Consider the following 20,882-nt stretch of genomic DNA (forward strand, 5'->3'; position numbering starts at 1 on the left):
ATGCAACTCTCTGGCACAGCGGAGCCACAGCCCTACTGACCGTACATCTGTGCTGCCAGCAGCTGGCGTCCAGAACAGTCTCCTCCGAAAGCTGTTCGAGGTTATTTATTATCGCCATTGGGAAGAAGGAAGAGGAGCCTGAAGACACACACTTTGTTTCAGAGCAGCTTCTTCCCCTCTGCCATCAGATTTCTGAATGGACAATGAACTCATGAACATTATCTCACTATTCCTCTTTTGCACTTGTTCAGTCATTAAGTCGAGTCCAACTCTTGGTGACCTCATGGACGATAGAGTTTTTGTGGCAGGATACGGAAGTAGATTGCCAGGCCTTCCTTCTGGACAGATACTGCTGCTGTCCAGGGTGGGACCCGGCTGGGTTTGAACTCAGGAGCACCTGCCTGAAAGTCCAGTGCTGGTGCCATTACACCACCAGCCAGCCTCTTCTGCACTACTTGTTTTTTATTGTAGCTTATAGTAACCTGGGGTGGCAAAGAGGAGATATGTCTCTACCAGAGGAAGTGCAAGGCACTCCTTCCCTCCACTAGTCTGCAGGTCACTCTCGGGCAAGGTGCTTCACCTGCTTAGCCCCCGATCACGTGAAGCCATGGGAGCAGGTGGTGGATGGTCGTATGAGGAACTGGTGCATATCACAAGTCCTGGTTATGTGACCACTGACACCAGGCAGACAAACTCTGAAGAGTATTGATAATGGCGGGGGTCACCCATCTTGTAAATACACGGCCCAGAAGAAGGCAATGGCAAACCACTTCTGTAGAAAAAATTGCCAAGAACAATTGTGGTCAATAGTCCATGATTGCCGCGTCATATGATATGGCACATAACAAACAAACAACAGTAATTTGTTATGCTTGCACTATACCGCTGCCACAAGCCACAAGGCAACAGATTTTACAACATACGTCAGTGACAATAAACCCAACTGTGATTCTCCCAGGAGACGGAGAAGCTTCTCATAACCTCTCCCCATCTCCTTTACAGGCCTTAAGCATTATGATCTGCTCACCTCACAACACACACACACACACACACACACACACATACACACTCACTCACACACACACTCACACACTCACACTCACACTCACACTCACACAAACACACTCACTCACACACACACTCATTCTCACACTCACACATGCACACACACTCACTCAGTCACACGCTCACTCACTCTCTCTCACACACACTCACTCACACACACTCACACTCACACACACATACTCACACTCACACACTCACACACACACACTCACTCAGTCACACACACACTCACACACACTCACACTCACACACACTCACACTCACTCACACACACATACACTCACTCACACACACTCACTCGCACTCACTCTCTCCCATACTCACACATACTCACTCACTCACACCCACACACTCACTCACACTCACTCTCTCTCTCTCTCTCTCACACACACACACCACCACCATGAAAAATAGACCACCATGATAAGTGGACTACCACTATTATATTTGCAGAAAATTTGACACAGACTTAAAGAGGAGAGATTTTCAATGCAATTACTAGACATTTATGGCTTAACATATACTGTTGTTTCATTTGGGCCACTTTAACTATTAGTTTCCTGGTTGTAGAGCCAAGTTGTTGGTTTTGTCTGGGTCCTGGGGTGCAATTATTCCTTATTCCTTTCTTGTGGCTTTTGCTGTTTTATCTGGCAAGTTTGGAGAATGCATGAGTCAGTCACAAGCACATGGAAATAATTAAGACATGAAGAAAAAAATCCAGACTTGTTGAACAAATGCACCCTTTACTCAGAGGTGGGGAGGTCCATCTGCTTAAGTCATCAAGCCCTGCCCTTCCAGCATTTGGGAATTGAACACTGTAAATCCATCTACTTTTTTCAACATTCTCTGCATAAAATTCAAAGGACTGTAACTTGGTGCCTGCTTAAGTCAAAAGCAAAATCTAAGATTCTTCAATCCAAACAAACAACGGGAATTAGAGTTTCATTATGTTCTCTGATGTCTGTGGAAGAAGACTCCTGGGAATGCTATCTCCAAGGCTATTGACATTTTTGCTTCTAACTCAAGTGCTTGGACGAGCCCAACAAATGCCACATGATGCCATGCTGATGCAGTACATTGAGAGACGCATCATGATACTTGAGGTAAGTGAAATGGTCGGAGTCCAGTTCTCTCCCGTGTCTTGGAACAGACGTCAAGAAAAGAAACTCAAACCTCTGATTGCCAACATTGCACATTGCTCCCTTTACCGGTCTTTGTGACACTCTACTGCTTAGCTACGACATTTCATGACTGTGGTAGCATTTGTCATTCTATGCAGATGCTGGAAATCTAGAGAAGCACACACAAAATGCTGGAGGAACTCAGCTGGTCAGGCAGCGGGCACTGACAGGATCAAACAGTCGATGCTTTGGGCTGAGATCTGATGAGCGGTTTCTGCTCATAGCTTCGACTGGTTATTCCTCTCCATGGATGACCTGCCGCGTGTGTTGCTCAGGGGTTTATTAAAGGGGTCTTCAACAAGCAAGTAAAGAAAGATTACTAAACTGAGGGAATAGAACTACAAGGATTGGCTGATAAACTAGAGGGAGATGGAAAAGTGTTTTACATACAGTCATTGCAATCTAGAACTTACGGCCCTATTTATTTATTTAGAGATACAGCAACGGAACAGGCCCTTCCGGCCCTACAACCCACCTAGTTAACCCTAGCCTAATCACAGGACAATTTACTACAAAGACCAATTAACCTACTAAGCAGTACGTCTTCAGACTGTGGGTAGAAACCAGAGTATTGGGAAGGAACGGCAAAACTTGCTTACAGAGGACGCCAGAAGTGAACCCAGAACTCTGAGCTCTGACACCACGCGCTGTAATAACTTCATACAAATCACTATGCCATGCTTTGCTACTGTGGCGCCCCCAACGCTACTGAAACAGATTTACAAAGCATAGAACGTAGAACGGTACAGCACAATATAGGCCTTTTGCTCACGATGTTGTGCCAACCTTAAAACCTATTCTAAGATCAATCTAACCCTTCCCTCCAACATAGCCACCTACTTTTCATTCATCCATGTGCCCATTTAAAAGTCCCTTTAATGTCTCTAATGTACCTGCCTTCGCCAACCACCCCTGACAATGCATTGCAGGCAGCTACCACTCTCTGTGTAAAAAACCTACCTCTGGCATCATTCCCTTTACTTTCCTTCAGTCATCTTAAAATTATTATCATCATTATGTGCCGTGTCATATGACATCACTATGAGTCACGTTGTGTGACATCATTATGTGTCATGTCATATGACATCATTATGTGCTTGTTACATACACCTTAGGGTACATTCTCCAGATACCTTATAAGGTAACTGTAGCCTTCAGTCAGGAGCAGATGCCATCAGGTGGTTCCCAACCTTCACAGAGTGTTTCGACCCTTAACCACGACACTCTCCAGTTGGTGGGCCGGCAGTGGTGGCCACATCACTGCCCATCTGCTCCTGGCTTCCAGCTTCCCTCCTCTCGCCTACTCCAAATCTAACAAGAGGCTCATTCTGCCTCTTCCCCCATCCTACGAGCTGCTTGTTTTTCCCTCCTTTCGCCCAGGCCCAGATCTGACAACAACCGCCATGCTGATTTGGCTGGGAAACCTCTGCAGCCGATCTCCAAGGGGAACAACCATGCCTGGCTTCCCTTGTCTTTACACTTCTGCACTAAGGGCTGATACTTCAAGGCCTTTCTCTCGTGGGCCTCTTCCCATCCCTCCTCCCACGGCACAGTCAGCTCAACCAGAATTATCTTCTTGTCTTCGGATGACCACAGTACAATGTCCGGGCGTAGGGTTGTGTGCACCACATCCGGGAACTGCAACCTCCTTCCCACATCGACCCTCATCTCCCAGGACCTGGCCGTTAGCAGCAGACTGGGCTTTGGTTGTTTGGTTACGAAAGGCCTGGCTCCCTCTTTGATGAAGGTGATGGCCTTCCTCAAATCTGTGCCAGCCGTCCTCTTCTTGCATCTCTCCCGCTCTCGTGTGTCAGCAAGAGCCAGAAGCATCTTATCATGGCGCCACCTATACTGTCTTTGAGTTAGAGCTGTTTTACACCCGGATAGCATATGAGCCAGTGACCCCTTTTGACCACAGAGCTTACAGTTCGGGTCCTCTCTCATCCCCCATGTGTACAGATGTAATGGTGAAGGAAGAGTGTCATACACGGATCGCAAGAGGAAGGAAATACGGAAGGGCACCAGTCTCCATAACTCTGCCCATGAGATCTTGCGCTTAGGCAGATCCCATTTTGTCCAGGCAACAGGTGCCATGTTGCGTGACATCATTATGTGCCCTGTTGTATGACGTGGGCGATCATGGTCATGATTGTTCTTAGCAATTTTTTTACAGAAGTGATTTGCCATCGGCTTCTGATCTTAACATGACAGGTGACCCCAGCCATTATCAATACTCTTTGTTAATATTGATTTCATAAATTCTTTGATCAATACTTACTGTATTTCTTCTACTTACGTAAAAGAAATAAAAAGGTAGACTACTTTTTAATGGAGAGAAATCTCAAACATCTGAGGCACAAAGGGACTTGGAATTCCCTGTGCTGCATTCCCTAAGGGTTAATTTGTAGGTTGAGTCTGTGGTGAGAAAGGCAAATGTGATATTAGCATTCGTTTCAAGTGGACTAGAATATAAAAGCAAGGATGTCATGTTGAGGATTTATAAAGCACTGGTGAGGCCTCATTTAGAATATTGTGAGCAGTTTTGGGCCCCTTCTCTTAGAACGGATGTGCTGACACTGGAGAGGGTTCAAAGGAGGTTCATGAAAATGATTCCAGGATTGAATTGCTTGTTATATGAAGAGTGTTGATGGTTGTAGTCCTGTACTTACTGGAATTCAGAAGAATGCGGTGTGACCTAATTGAAACCTATCAAATGTTGAAAGGCCTCAATACTGCAGATGTGGAGAGGATGATTCATGTCGTAGGAGAGTCCAAACTCAGAGGACACAGCCTCACAATAGAGGGGCGTCCTTTCAGAATGGAGATGAGGAGGAAGTTCTTCAGCAGCTGTGGTGGTTAAGTGTTTACATATACTTAAAGCAGAGGTTGATCGATTTTTGATTAGTCATGTCATGAAAGGATACAGGAAGAAGGCAGGAGATTGGGGCTGAGAGGGAAATGGATCAGCCATGATGAAATAGTGGAGCAGGTTCAATGGACCAAATGGCCTCATTTTGTTCCTATATCTTATGACCTTATGGTATCGTCAGAGATTGGTAGAGATGTATCACCACCATGCCACCCCAAGAAATGAATCACTGAATGATATTAAGATGATTCAGCTTAGAAAGTTTGTACTGATCCTTCTCAGAAAGTGTATTTGGTAATTGGCTCCTTATTATCAAGTAAATAAGGTGCAATGCAAAGCATTTGCTTGCATGCCATCTGGACAGATATTTCCATACACACTCTCTGGACTAGAGGGCATGTCTTATGAGGAAAGGTCGAGTGAGCTATTGCTTTTCTCTTCAGAGTAAACGAGGATGAGAATCAACTTGCCAGAGCTGTATAAGATGATAAGAGGCGTAGATATAATTTTAAGGTGGAGATATCTCTCTACCAAAAGAGGTGTAAGGCACTCCTTCCATCCGCTAGCCTGCAGGTTACCCTTGGGCAAGGTGTAGCACCTGCTTAGCCCCCCCCCAACCAGGGTCACGTGAAGCCATGGGGGCAGGCAGTGGATGGTTGTACGAGTAGCTGGTGCAAATCACTAGACCTGGTTATGCGACCACTGACACCAGGCAGACAATCTCTGAAGAGTATTGGTAATGGCTGGGGACACCCGTCTTCCAAAGACACTGCCCAGGAGGCAATAGCAAACCACTTCTGTAGAAAAATTTGCCAAGCACAATCATGGCCATGGAAAAACCATGATCGTCCACGTCATGTAACGTGGCAGCAATGAACAAATGAACAAACGAACCATACATTTCTTAACATTTAGTAGTTGCCCTGTGCAGGCATCGAACTAAGAAAGAGTAACAAGCAGAAAATGTTGGTGTACTCAGCAGGTCAGGCAGCATCTATGGAGAGAAATAATCCTGGCAGAATCAGAATCATGCTTAGTATCACCGGCATATGTCAGAAATTTGTTGTTATGCAGCATTGCAATACATAATAATGAAAAAACTATAAATTACAATAAGAAATATATATACACATTAAATTAAATAAGTGCAAAAAGAGATGGATAAAATACTGAGCTAGTGTTCATGAGTTCAGTGTCCATTCAGAAATCAGATGGCAGAGGGGAAGAAGCTGTTCCTGAATCGTTGAGTATGTGTCTTCAGGCTCCTGTACCTCCTGCTAATGGTTGCAATGAGATGAGGGCATGGCCTGAGAGATGGGGGTCCATAATGATGTTTGTCACCTTTCTGAGGCATCGCCTTTTGAAGGTGTCCTGGATACTGGGGAGGTTAGTGCCCGTGAGGAGCTGGCTGAGTTTACAACTTTACATACCAGACGGTGATGCAGCCAATTAGAGTGCTCTCCACAGTACATCTGCAGGAATTTCTGAGAATGTTTACTGTCTCTCCGTAATTCCTATCCCTGAAGGGCATAAGTGAACCAGATAGGGCTTTATTAATATACAGCACTTTTATGCTTACCATTACCGAGAATAGAACATTTCAGATTTAAATTCATTTCAATTCCAGATTTCCTTAAAGCAGCAAACTCTCTCTTACACGAAAGCAACATACCTAAAAGTTGCTGGTGAACACAGCAGGCCAGGCAGCATCTCTAGGAAGAGGTACAGTCGACGTTTCGGGCCGAGACCCTTCGCCAGGACCAACTGAAGGAAGAGCTAGTAAGAGATTTGAAAGTGGGAGGGGGAGAGGGAGATCCAAAATGATAGGAGAAGACAGGAGGGGGAGGGATGGAGCCAAGGGCTGGACAGGTGATTGGCAAAAGGGCAGACGGCGAAGAAAGTGACCCGAAGGTGTGGAAGGGTCTGGGATAGGGACACCAAGTACCTCCTCATGGCGGAGAGAGTCGCCTTCAGAGCTTGACGGGAGAAGCGGCGAGAGGCAGAGTCAATAAAATGTGAGTACCTGGGATCCTCAGAAGGTCCAAATTGAGGGGCTCGGAAACGAATCCTAAAGCCAACTGGAGTAAGTTGGCGGCGGAGACACGTTCCAAGAAAGGATATATGGCTGTGATAGCGAGTCTGAGTCAAAATGTGGTCGAAAAGTTAAGCTCCTCCTCCAGTCCCTTCTTCCATGATCCACTCTTCTTTCCTATCAGACTCTTTCTTCTTCAGCTCTTTACCTTTACCATTTATCTCTCCATGCTCTGACTCCATTCCTCCACCCCCACCCGTCCATCTTCTCCCTTCACCTGGTCTCACCTATCACCTCCCATCTTATACTCCTTCCCCTCACCCCCCTCCACCTTCTTATTCTGGCTTCTGCCCCCTTTCATCTCCAATCCTGATAAAGGGTCTCGGCCTGAAACATCAACTGTTTAGTCCTCTCCACTGTTGCTGCCCGACCTCCGGTATCTTGTGGGTGTTGCTCTGGATTTCCAGCATTTGCAGAATCTCTTGTGTTTTTAAATGTTCAGCACTGAATTCCCAAGCTGCTACTGTGGGATCTGAACTCACGTTAACATAAACAGCTGAGACTACCAACTAACCCTTCCAATAATACACACAAAAAGCTGGAGGAAGTCAGTAGGCCAGGCAGCAGCTGTGGAAACATCAGCTGTATTCTTTTCCATAGACGCTGCTTGGCCTGATGAGTTTTTCCAGCATTTTGTGTGTGTTACTGGGATTTCCAGCATCTGCAGATTTTCTCTTGTTTGTGATTGCCTCCCAGTAATATGATCACTTTTTTAGTATGATCAGTCTTCTTCTTTTTCTGTTTCATTTTCTTTCCTTTTTTGTTCTTTTTGCACTATTCAATTATATTTAATTATAATTTATAGTTTTTATTATGTAATACAATGTAAAAGGCATCCGTTAGTCTTGCGAGACCATGGATCTGCGCCTGGAAAGTCTTCACTCTCCAGGGCGCAGGCCTGGGCAAGGTTGTATGGAAGACCAGCAGTTGCCCATGCTGCAAGTCTCCCCTCTCCACGACATTGATGTTGTCCAAGGGAAGGGCATTAGGACCCATGCAGCTTGGCACCAGTGTCGTCACAGAGCTATGTGTGATTAAGTGCCTTGCTCAAGGACACAACACATTTCCTCAGCTGGGGCTCGAACTCACGACCTTCAGGTCATGAGTTCGATGCTTTAACCACTTGGCCACGTGCCCACCACACTACAATGTACTGCTGCCACATAACAACAAATTTCACAGTATATGCCATTGATATAACATGATTCTCATTCTGATTCTGAATCCACAGGACAGGATGGAAAAATGCAACCAAGACATGAACAAGTACGTCAGTGAGTTCAGAGACTTCCGGAAAGAAATTATGCTGCGCTTGGACAGGCTGAATGTTTACAAATCTGAGTTTAAGAATGAGGTAATGGACTTGGGATCCAGAATAGAGAGGATTGAGAAGGATATTGACTACCTGGAGTCTCAACAGCCTACACAACCATGCTTGGAGGTTGATGAGAAGCTGGCCGAAAAGGAAATCCAACAAGAGCAGAAGAGAAAGACCAAGTTCCGTATGTCCGCAGGTGAGAGTTGGGCACCTACTTTGCTGCAATTATTTTCCCTTCACGAAACTGAGTAGCACGGTAGTGTGGTGGTTATCCCAATGATTTACAGTACAGGTGACCCAAGTTCAATTCCCACCACTGCCTGTAAGGAGTTGTACATTCTCCCCATGACCATGTGAGTTTCCTCTGGGTGCTCTGGTTTCCTCCCAAACTCCAAAGAAAGGCCTATTCCGCACTGCCTCTCGATAAATAAATACAACTCTTCGACTTCCCACTCTCAGTCCAACAGCCTCTCCTACTGCCACGATGAGGGCCACACTCATGTTGGAGGAGCAGCACCTTATCTTCCATGTGGGAAACCAACCAGACAGCATGAACATAGATTTCTCTAAATTCCAGTAACTTCTCCCCCTCCACTTCTCTATATATCCATTCCCCGTTCTGACTTTATTGTAATGTATACCTTTTTATTATTATGTATCACAATGTACTGCCGCCACAAAACAACAAATGTCACGATATTTGCCAGTGACATTAAACCTGATACTGATTCTGAATCATTCATGTCCCTCTCATACCTCTCTTCCTTCTCTTTCTCCCCAAGTCCACTCTCCTCCATCATATTCCTTCCTTCCTTTGTTTATTTAGAGATACAGCGCAGAACAGGCCCTTACGGCCCTTTGAGTCACGCCGCCAGCAACCCCTAATTTAACCCTAGCCTAATCACAGGACAATTTCCGATGACCAATTGACCTACCAACTGGTACGCGTTTGTCTGTGGGAGTTAACCAGAGCACTTGGAGGAAACACGCACATTCCACAGAATCCATAGAATCTCCTTACAGTGGAAATCCAATCTCTGACGGCTGAGCTGTAAAAGTGTCGTGCTAACCACTGTTCTACTGTGGTGCCAAACATTCCTTCCCCTACAGCCTTCACCTCTTCCACCTCTTCACCATGTCAGTCCATGGCCCCGCAGTGAAGCCACACCCAGGTAGGAGGAGCAGTACCTTATATTCAGTCCGGTAGCCTCCAGCTGAAGGCATGAACATCAATTTATCAAACTTCTGGTAAATGCCCTCCCCCTTCATTCTCTGTTCCTATTCCCTCTCTCACTTTATCTCTTTACCTGCACATCACCTCCCTCTGGTGGTCCTACCCTTTCACTTTCTTTCTTGGTCTTCCACCCTCCCCTATCAGGCTCCCCCTTCTTCAACCCTTTACCTCTTTCACCTACCAACTTCCCAGCTCTTTACTTCTCCTCTCCTGCTCTCCTGGATTCGCCTATCACCTACCGCCTTGTAGGTCTTCCTCCCCTCCCCCCACCTTCTTGCTTTAAATTCTTATCATTTTCTTATCACAATGAAGGGTCTCAACTCAAAACGTTGACTGTTTACTCTTCTCCGTTGACGCTGCCTGGCCTGCTGTGTTCCTCCAGCATTTTGAGTGTGTTGCTCCACCTGTCACCTCCCAGATTCTCTCTTCTTCCCCCCTCCCCCACCCTTCACCTGGTATCACCGTCACCTACCTGTGACTCGTCACTCGTACACCTCCCCCACCTTATCCTGGCTTCTCCCCACCTTGCCTCCCTCTGGTTTAAGGGTCTGTTGTATGCAAGCTTCATTTTTAGCAGCATAGTAGCTTAAAGGTTAGTTCAGGTTCAATTCCGCTGCTGTTTATAAGGAGTTTGTACATTCTCCCTGTGTCCACGTGGTTCACGGGGAGCTCCAGTTTCCTCCCACATACCAAAGACAGTCGTGTTTGTAGGTTAATTGGTCGACATGGGTGTAACTGAGCGGCGCATGGTCATCGGGACAGAAGGGCAGTGTTTGTCTATAAAATAAAGCTGTCATGGTTAGAGGAGAACTGGCACTAATCACCAAGGGACAGCTTGCCTTTGTTCAATGGCTTTTGTACCCACAGATGTCCCAAAACACTTCACAGCCAATTATACCCACAGATGTCCCAAAACACTTCAGCCGACTGCACCTCTTCCTAGAGATGCTGCCTGGCCTGCTGCGTTCACCAGCAACTTTGATGTGTGTTGCTTGAATTTCCAGCATCTGCAGAATTCCTGTTGTTCACAGCCAATTATACCCACTTCTATACACACAGATGTCCCAAAACACTTCACAGTCAATTACGCAAACAACAGGAATTCTGCAGATGCTGGAAATTCAAGCAACACACATCAAAGTGGCTGTCCTGACGAAGGGTCTCGGCCTGAAACGTCGACTGCACCTCTTCCTAGAGATGCTGCCTGGCCTGCTGCGTTCACCAGCAACTTTGATGTGTGTCACAGTCAATTACACCCACTTTTATACCCACGGATGTCCCGAAACACTTCACAGCCAATTAAGCACTTTATAGAAGTGTTAATTAAGAAATGGCACCATTGTAATTAAAAATAAAATGAATGGGATCTGTACAAATTTCGATGTTTCAGTAAACAGTCCTAATGCAGTCAAACAGCATTCACTTAGATGAGTAAAAAGGGTAAACACAAGTGTTTTAGATCCCTAGAAATCCAGAGTCACACACACAAAGTGTTGGAGGAGCTGAAGTCATACAGCATCTACAGAAGTGAATAAACAGTCAACCCTTCATCAGGACTGGAAAGGAAGGGGAAAGAGGCCAGAATAAGTAGAGGGGAAGAAGTACAAGGTAGAAGGTGATAGGTGGATGTGGGGGCGGGGGATGAAACGAGAAGCAGCATGGTGATAGGTAGAAAATATTAAGAGATGAAGGAGAAGGAATCTGAAAGAGGAGAAGAGTGGACCATGGGAAAAAGGAAAGGAGGAGGTGATAGGCAGGTGAGGAGAAGAGGTAAGAGGGGAGACAGAGTGAGGAATAGAAGAGGGAAAGGGGAGGGGATAAATTACCAGATGTTAGAGAAATCGATGCTCATGCCATCAGTTTGGAGGCTACCTGACAGAATATGAGGTGCTGCTCCTCCAACCTGAGAGTTACCTCATTGAGGCAGAAGAGGAGACCACAGACCAGCACTTTAGAATCGGGGTGGGGAAAGGAATTAAAATGCTAGGCCACCAGGAAATCCTGGTTGTTGCGGGTGGAGTGAAGGTGCTCGACAAAGCGATGCCTTGATTTTCGCTGGGTCTAACCAATGTTGAGGAGGACTACTTACCGTACCTGCCTGCACATCGATGGGATGTGGAAGGAAAACAGAGCACCCAAGGGAAACCCACAGGGGTCACAGAGTGAGCATGCAAACTCCACAGGAACACTACCCAGGGTTGTGATCAAACTCGGGGTCACTGAAACCGTAAGGCAGAGGCTCTCTTACCTGTGTCAATGTCCCACCTCTTCAGAAAGGACACTGGGATACAGATGCAGAGGGCCATTTGGGCTGAACTGAGAACTTTGCAAAAGATCCATTGACTGAACAATGTCACTTTAAGATGCAACCACAACTCAGAATGATTTTTAAATTTCTTACGTACTTTTTTCTCCAAGGTTTTAAGTTTTTCCACTTGAACTGGATCAAGATTAGCAGGGCAACAGCAATATGTGGTCCAGTTAGCATGAAACCCACAGCCAGTCTTGGGTTAAACACGAGGAATTCTGCAGATGCTGGAAATTCAAGCAACACACGTCAAAGTTGCTGGTGAACGCAGCAGGCCAGGCAGCATCCCTAGGAAGAGGTACAGTCGTCATTTCGGGCCGAGACCCTTCATCAGGACTAACTGAAGGAAGAGCTAGTAAGAGATTTGAAAGTGGGAGGGGAGGGGGAGATCCAAAATGATAGGAGAAGACAGGAGGGGGAGGGATGGAGCCAAGAGCTGGACAGGTGATTGGCAAAAGGGATATGAGAGGATCATGGGATGGGAGGCCCAGGGAGAAGGAAAAAGGGGAGGGGAGGAAAACCCAGAGGATGGGCAAAGGGTACAGTCAGTCAGAGGGACAAAGGAAGAAAAAGGAGAGAGAGAGAAAGAATGTGTGTATACATGTGTCATTTATACATGTGTCTGCACATGCCTTTACACTTCCTCCCCTACCACCATTCAGGGCCCCAGACAGTCCTTCCAGGTGAGGCGACACTTCACCTGTAAGTTGGCTGGGATGATATACTGCATCCGGTGCTCCCGATGTGGCCTTCTATTTATTGGCGAGACCCGACGCAGACTGGGAGATCGTTTTGCTGAACACCCACGCTCTGTCCACCAGAGAAAGCAGGATCTCCCAATGGCCACACATTTTAATTCCACATCCCATTCCCATTCTGATATGTCTATCCACAGCCTCCTCTACTGTAAAGATGAAGCCACACTCAGGTTAGAGGAACAACACCTTATATTCTGTCTGGGTAGCCTCCAACCCGATGGCATGAACATTGACCTCTAACTTCCACTAATGCCCTACCTCCCCTCGTACCCCATCCGTTATTTATTTATATATACACATTCTTTCTCTCTCTCTCCTTTTTTTCCCTCTGTCCCTCTCACTATACCCCTTGCCCATCCCCTGGGTTCCCTCCCCCCTTGTCTTTCTCCCTGGGCCTCCTGTCCCATGATCCTCTCATATCCCTTTTGCCAATCACCTGTCCAGCTCTTGGCTCCATCCCTCCCCCCCTGTCTTCTCTTATCATTTTGGATCTCCCCCTCCCGTCCCACTTTCAAATCTCTTACTAGCTCTTCTTTTAGTTAGTCCTGACGAAGAGTCTGGGCCCAAAACGTCGACTGTACCTCTTCCTAGAGATGCTGCCTGGCCTGCTGAGTTCACCAGCAACTTTGATGTATGTTGCCATTCTTGGCTTTGCACCCTGTCCAATATCACTTCTCTTCTCCTCACCTACCTATCACCTCTCCCTGTGTCCCCTCCTCATTCCCTTTCTCCCATGGTCTACTTTACTCTCCTATCAGATTCCTTCCTCTCCAACTGTGTACCGTTTCCATCTATCACCTACCAGCTTCTCAGTTCATCTCCCTCCCCCATTCTCCAGGCTTCATCTAGCACCTTACAACTTGCCTCCTTTCCCTCCCCCAACTTTATCATTCCGGCATCTTCCCCCTTCTTTTCCAGCCCTGATGAAGGGTCTCAGATCGAAATATCGACAGTTTATTCTTCTCCATAGATGCTGCTTAACCTGCTGAGTTCCTCCAGTATTTTGTATGTGTATTGCTCTGGGTTTCCAGCATCTGCAGAATCTCCTGTGTTTATAATACATGGTCCCCTTGGCTTGAGACCAACAGCCAAATTTGGCTTTATACCCTCTGATGTCAAAATACTGGGATAGGAAAATGGCTCCATTAGTGCACCATCTCCTCAGCTCACACCTTCCCGAGTCCTGTCCTCCTGAACAGTTAGATCAGGGAATTAGGAATTAAGAGTTATGGGGAAAAGGCACATTGGTGGAGCTGAGCCTACGGCCAGATAGGCCAAGATAGTATTCAAAGGTGTAGTAGGCTCGACGGGCCAAATAGCCAACTTCTGCTCCTATTTCTTATGGTCTGAAGTAACTATGTACGTAGAGTAAAGACTGAGATGGGAAATTTGTGAGATTGTTGTTCAAGTTCGAGTTTATTGTTGTCTGACTACACACAGTATGTATGTACAAGCAATCAAAATAATATACCTCCAGACCACGGTGCATCCACAAAACATATATCATACAAAGTATATAAGGCAAAATATTACCACAAATAACACACACAAAATGCTGGAGGAGCTCAGCGGGCCAGGCAGCATCTGTGGAAAAAAGTAGGGTCAACATTTTGGGCTGAGGCCCTTCAGTGGGATGGGAATAAAAAGATGAGGAGTAGAGTTAAAAGGGGGGGAAGGGGAGGAAGAAACACAAGGTGATGGGTGACACTGGAGGGGTGGGGTGAAGTAAAGAGCTGGGAATGCAACTGGTGAAAGAGATACAGGGCTGGAGAAGGGGAAGTCTGATAGAAGAGAACAGAAGGCCAGCGAAGAAAGAGAAGTGGGAGGAGTGCCAGAGCGAGGTGATGGGCAGGGAAGGAGGTAAGGTGGGAGAGGGAAAAGGGGATGGAGACTGCTGAAGGAGGGGGGTGCCATTACTGAAAGCTTGAGAAATAAACGTTCATGCCATTATGTTGGAGGCTACCCAGATGGAACATAAGGTGTTGTTCCCTCAAGCAGAATGTGGCCTCATCAGCATGACATACGGAATGACAATAAACTTGAACTTGAGCAACAATCTCACAATATGGATAGACATATTGGAATGAAAAGGAGAAGTGGAAGTGGAATTAAAATGGGTGGCTACTGGGTGATCCCACTTTTTCTGGCAGACAGAGTGTAGATGCTCGGCAAAGCAGTCTCCCAATCTACGTCGGGTCTCAGCGACATACAGGAGGCCACACTGGGAGCACCAGACACAGTATATAACCCCAACAGGCTCACAGGGGAAGGGTCGCCTCACCTGGAAGGACTGTGTGGGGCCCTGGATGGTAGTGAGGGAGGGGTTAGAAACATAGAAACATAGAAAACCTACATGACAATACAGGCCGTTCGGCCCACAAAGCTGTGCCGATCATGTTCTTAGCTTAGAACTATCTAGGCTTACCCATAGCCCTCTATTTTTCTAAGCTCCATGTATCCATCCAGGAGTCTCTTAAAAGACCCTATCGTTTCCGCCTCCACCACTGCTGCCAGCAGTCCATTTCACGCTCTCACCACTCTCTGCGTAAAAAACTTACTCCTGACATCTCCCCTGTGCCTACTTCCAAGCACCTTAAAACTATGTCCTCTCATGCTAGCCATTTCAGCCCTGGGGAAAAGCCTCCGACTATCCACACAATCAATGCTCTTATCATCTTGTACACCTCTATCAGGTCACCTCTCATCCTCCGTTGCTCCAAGGAGAAAAGGCCGAGTTCACTCAACCTATTCTCATAAGGCATGCTCCCCAATCCAGGCAACATCCTTGTAAATCCCCTCTGCACCCTTCCTATGGTTTCCACATCCTTCCTGTAGTGAGGCGACCAGAACAGAGCACAGTCCTCCAAGTGGTAGGGGCAGGTGTAGCACTTATTCCGCTTGCAAGGATAAGTGGGGAAGGACGAATGGACAAGGGAGTCGCATAAGAGGCGATCCCTGTGGAGAGCGGAATGTGGGGGAAGGAAGGATGTTTTTGGTGGTGGGATCATGTTGGAAATGGCAGAAGATGCAGAGAATCATATGTCCCACCTGATAACATGATCATCAATTCCTCGAACACCGGTAATTCAATAACCACCGCTATCCCCTTTCCCATCTCTCACCTTATCTCCTTCTCTGTCCATCATCTCCCTAACGTGCTCCTCCCTCCTTTTCTTTCTTCGCTGGCCTTCTGTCCTCTCCTATTAGACTCCTCCTTCTCCGGCCCTGCATCTCTTTCACCCATCAACTTCCCAGCTCTTTACTTCACCCCTCCCCCTCCTGGTCTTACCTATCACCTTGTGCTTCTTTGAGGACTGGTGCAGGGGATATTGTATATTTGGACTTTCAGAAGGCCTTTGACAAGGTGCCACGCATGAGGCTGCTTACCAAGTTAAGAGCCCATGGTATCACAGGAAAGTTACTGGCATGGTTAGAACATTGGGCTGATTGGAAGGAGGCAGTGAGTGGGAATGAGAGGATCCTTTTCTGGTTGGCTGCCAGTGACTCGTGGTGTTCTGCAGGGGTCAGTGTTGGGACCGCTTCTTTTTCTGCTGCATATCAATGATTTAGATGAGGGAACAGATGGCTTTGTTGTCGAGTTTACAGCTGATACAAAGAGGGGCTGGAAGTGTTGAGGATACACTTGGCTGCAGAAGAACTTAAGCAGATTAGGAGAATGGGCAAGAAATTGGCAAATGAAATAAAATGTTGGAAAACGCATGGTCATGCACTTTGGTAGTAGAAATAAATGTGCGGACTATTTTCTAAATGGGAAGAACATCCAAAAATCTGAGATGCAAAGGGCCTTGTGCAGAACACCCCGAAGGTTAACTTGCAGGTAGAGTCGGTGGTTGAGAAGGCAAATGCAATGTTAGCATTTATTTCAAGAGGTCTAGAATACAAGAGCAGGGATGTGATGCTGAGGCTTTATAAGGCACTGGTGAGGCCTCACCTTGAGTATTGTGAACAGTTTTGGGCTCCTCATCTTAAAAAAAGATGTGCTGGCATTGGAGAGGATTCAGAGGAGGATCACAAGGGTGATTCCAGGAATGAAAGGGTTATCATATGAGGAATACTTGATAGCTCTGGGTCTGTAGTGGCTGACATTTAGAAGGATGAAGGGGATCTCATGATCGAATGGTGGAGCAGACTCAATAGGCCCAATGGCCTAATTCTGCTCCTATGTCTTTTGGTCTTTGGGTCTTTGAGGTGAAGATCCTTCCTCCTCCAAGGATAAGGTCTTTGGAGCTTCTGTTAGCCTTTCTGTAACGGTGAGTTTTTACGGGATGGGGTTCTTAACCTGCCCCCCCACCCCCTGCCTTCAGAGCTGGCCTGGGACCATTCATGGCAGAGCTTCAGTCTTGCTTCTTTAAGAGGATTTACTTCCGTTTGATTTTGTTTGCAGATTGTGATAGCCTACTGACAGGTATCAAGTCTCTGAAGATTGTGAAGAGAACGGGAGAGGTTCAAGGTTCCTGGATAAAGGACCCAATCCGGGACTTCCACAAGATTTATTTCTTCAGCGGGACCAGTGGTGACTCACTCACAGAGTTTGCCGGCATCAGGTCCTTCACCTACCGCTCGCGGACGCAGCCGCCCAAGACAGTGACCCTGCCGGTGGCCTGGCAGGGGACGGGGCATGTCGCCTATGATGGCTACCTCTACTTCCACGCCAACGGCACGCTCAACCAGATTGTCAAGTACAATGTGCGCAACAGGACAGTCAGCGACCGGATGCTGCTTCTGGGGGCTGGGCAGGTCCCAGCCTACCAGCTGTCCCCCTACACGTTCATTGACCTGGCGGTGGATGAGCAAGGCCTCTGGGCTGTCCATGCCGAGCCTGACAGCGGCGGCCGCGGCACCATCGTGGTCACCAAAATCGACCACGGCAGCCTGGCGGTGGAGCACTCCTGGGACACGCCATGCTCCAGCCAGGGGGCCGAGGCGGCCTTCATGCTCTGCGGCACCCTCTACGTGGTCTACAACACAGAGTATGGCAGCCGCTCTCACATCCAGTGCCTCTACGATGTGACTGATGTGGTGACCAGCACCCAGCTGCCCGTCCTCTACTTCCCCAAGCGATATGGTCGGCACTCCATGATCCACTACAACCCACGGGAGAAGCAGCTTTATGCCTGGGATGATGGCTACCAGACGATCTACAAGCTCTTCACGAGGAGAAAGCTCGAGAGCTCGCTCGACTCCCAGTAGCTTCCATCTTAATCTTTAATATGCGCTTTACATGAAGTGGCCTACGTTTACGTTACTGAACAATATCTATCCTGCTTCTAGAATATAGAACAGTACAGACCTATCGGCCCACAACATTGTGGCAAGCTAGAACATACAATTCTATATACAATATAGAACAGGGCAGGCCCTTTGGCCCAAGATTTTGTGCTGACCTTTTAACCTATTCTAAGATCAATCTAACTCCTCCCTCCCACCTAGCCCTACATTTTTGCTAACATCTATGTGCCTGTCTAAGAGTTTCTTAAACGTTGCTAATGAATTTACCTCTACCATCACCCCTGGCAGCACGTTCCACACATCCATCACTCTCTGTGTAAAAGATTTAGCTCAGATATCCGACCCTTATCAACAAAATTTTGGTCTGTCATATTAGTTATTTCTTCCCCGGGAAAAGTCTTTGGCTATCCACTCTATCTTGTACATCTCTATTAAGTCATTGAACATACAACCTCATAGCATATTAGAGGCTCTTCAGCCCATGATGTTGTGCTGACCTTTTAACCTTCAATCAATCAATCTAACGCTTCCCTCCCACATAGTTCTCCATTTTTTCTATCATCCCTGTTCCTATCTAAGAGTTTCTTAAATGCCCCTAATGTATCTGTCTCTAACACCATTCCTGGTAGGGCATTCTATGCACCCATGAACTTACTTCTGAAATCCCCATGATAGTTTCCTTCAATCACCATAAAGTTAAGTCCCTTCATATCAGCGATTTCTTCCCTGGGATAAAGGTCTCTGGCTGTCCACTCAACCTATGCCTCTTGTCACCTTGTACACCTCCATCAAGTCACCACTCATCCACCTTCACTCTAAAGAGGAAAGTCCTAGCTTGCTCAGCCTATTCTCATAAGACATGCCCTCCAATCCAGGCAACATCCTGGTAAATCTTCTCTGCATCATCTCTAAAGTGTCCACGTCCTTTTCATAATTGGGTGACCAGAATTAAAAGGAATGAAATCTGACATCATTTTTGTATATATTTCAAAGTTTCAAAGTACATTTAATATCAGAGCATATATCCAGTATACAACCTGAAATTTGTCCTTTTTACAGACATCCACGAAACAAAGAAACCCCATAGAAAGATAGAAATATCAAAACCATGAGGCCCTCCCGCCTTTGCACAAGCAGCAAAAGCATCGACCCCCATCGATAACTTCTTCAGCCAGCAGTTCCTGCAACTTCTCCGTTAGTTGACAGCTTTATACTCCATCCGATTGAGGATCATAGCCCGCAAAATCGACTGTTTATTCATTTCCTTCGCATGATCTGCTGAGTTCCTCAAGCATTTTGTGTGTGTTACTCTGGATTTCCAGTATCTGCAGAATCCTTTCTGTTTAAGCTTTATACCTGTACTGCTTTCCAAACCCGTCCCTCGTTTATAAGGCACAGGTCAGGAGCCTGATAGAATATCTTACACGGAATCTGAATCAGGTTTATTATCACAGAAGCATGTCCTGAAATTCAAACAACAGGAATTCTGCAGATGCTGGAAATTCAAGCAACACACATCAAAGTTGCTGGTGAACGCAGCAGGCCAAGCAACATCTCTAGGAAGAGGTGCAGTCGACGTTTCAGGCCGAGACCCTTCGTCAGGACTAACTGAAGGAAGAGTGAGTAAGGAATTTGAAAGTTGGAGGGGGAGGGGGAGATCCAAAATGATAGGAGAAGACAGGAGGGGGAGGGATGGAGCCAAGAGCTGGACAGGTGATAGGCAAAAGGGATACGAGAGGATCATGGGGCAGGAGGTCCGGGAAGAAAGACAAGGAGTTGGGGGGACCCAGAGAATGGGAAAGAGGTATATTCAGAGGGACAGAGGGAGAAAAAGGAGAGTGAGAGAAAGAATGTGTGTATAAAAATAAGTAACAGATGGGGTACGAGGGGGAGGTGGGGCATCAGCGGAAGTTAGAGAAGTCGATGTTCATGCCATCAGGTTGGAGGCTACCCAAACGGAATACAAGGTGTTGTTCCTCCAACCTGAGTGTGGCTTCATCTTTACAGTAGAGGAGGCCGTGGATAGACATATCAGAATGGGAATGGGATGTGGAATTAAAATGTGTGGCCACTGGGAGATCCTGCTTTCTCTGGCGGACAGAGCATGGGTGTTCAGCAAAACGATCTCCCAGTCTGCGTCGGGTCTCACCAATATATAAAAGGCCACATCAGGAGCACCGGACGCAGTGTATCACCCCAGTCGACTCACAGGTGAAGTGTTGCCTCACCTGGAAGGACTGTTTGGGGCCCTGAATGGTGGTAAGGGAGGAAATGTAAGGGCATGTGTAGCACTTGTTCCGCTTACACGGATAAGTGCCAGGAGGGAGATCAGTGGGGAGGGATGGGGGGGACGAATGGACAAGGGAGTCGTGTAGGGAGCGATCCCTGCAGAATGCAGAGAGAGGGGGGGAGGGAAAGATGTGCTTAGTGGTGGGATCCCGTTGGAGATGGCGGAAGTTACGGAGAATAATATGTTGGACCCGGAGGCTGGTGGGGTGGTAGGTGAGGACCAGGGGAACCCTATTCCTAGTGGGGTGGCCTGAAATTTGTTGTTTTGCAGCAGCAGTACAGTCCAACACTCTAAGTTACAATATATCAATAAAAAAATAACGCATGGAGAGTAACGAGATAGTGTTCATGGGCTCTTGGACCATTCAGAATCCTGATGGTGGAGAGAATTGTAATTGTATTTGGAATTGGAATTGGCTTGTTATTGTCACATGTACTGAGATAGGGTGAAAAGCTTGTCTTGTATACTGTTGATACAGATTAGATCATTACACAGTGCATTCAGGTAGAACAATAGA

The 20,882-nt window shown here is 46.8% G+C and overlaps 1 protein-coding gene across 1 annotated transcript; it reads left to right on the forward strand.

Annotated features, from left to right (window-relative positions):
• Positions 1 to 1,965: 1,965 nt before the first annotated feature.
• On the forward strand, positions 1,966 to 19,694 carry olfml1 (olfactomedin-like 1). The gene is made up of 3 exons (XM_072273207.1): positions 1,966 to 2,168; positions 8,439 to 8,721; positions 17,231 to 19,694. The coding sequence occupies exons 1-3, from the start codon at positions 2,013 to 2,015 to the stop codon at positions 18,034 to 18,036; spliced, it is 1,245 nt and encodes a 414-aa protein (XP_072129308.1). The 5' UTR covers positions 1,966 to 2,012; the 3' UTR covers positions 18,037 to 19,694.
• The last annotated feature ends 1,188 nt before the right edge of the window (positions 19,695 to 20,882 follow it).

The sequence above is a fragment of the Mobula birostris genome, chromosome 11 (assembly GCF_030028105.1).
Source record: "Mobula birostris isolate sMobBir1 chromosome 11, sMobBir1.hap1, whole genome shotgun sequence".
NCBI classification, from domain to species: domain Eukaryota; kingdom Metazoa; phylum Chordata; class Chondrichthyes; order Myliobatiformes; family Myliobatidae; genus Mobula; species Mobula birostris.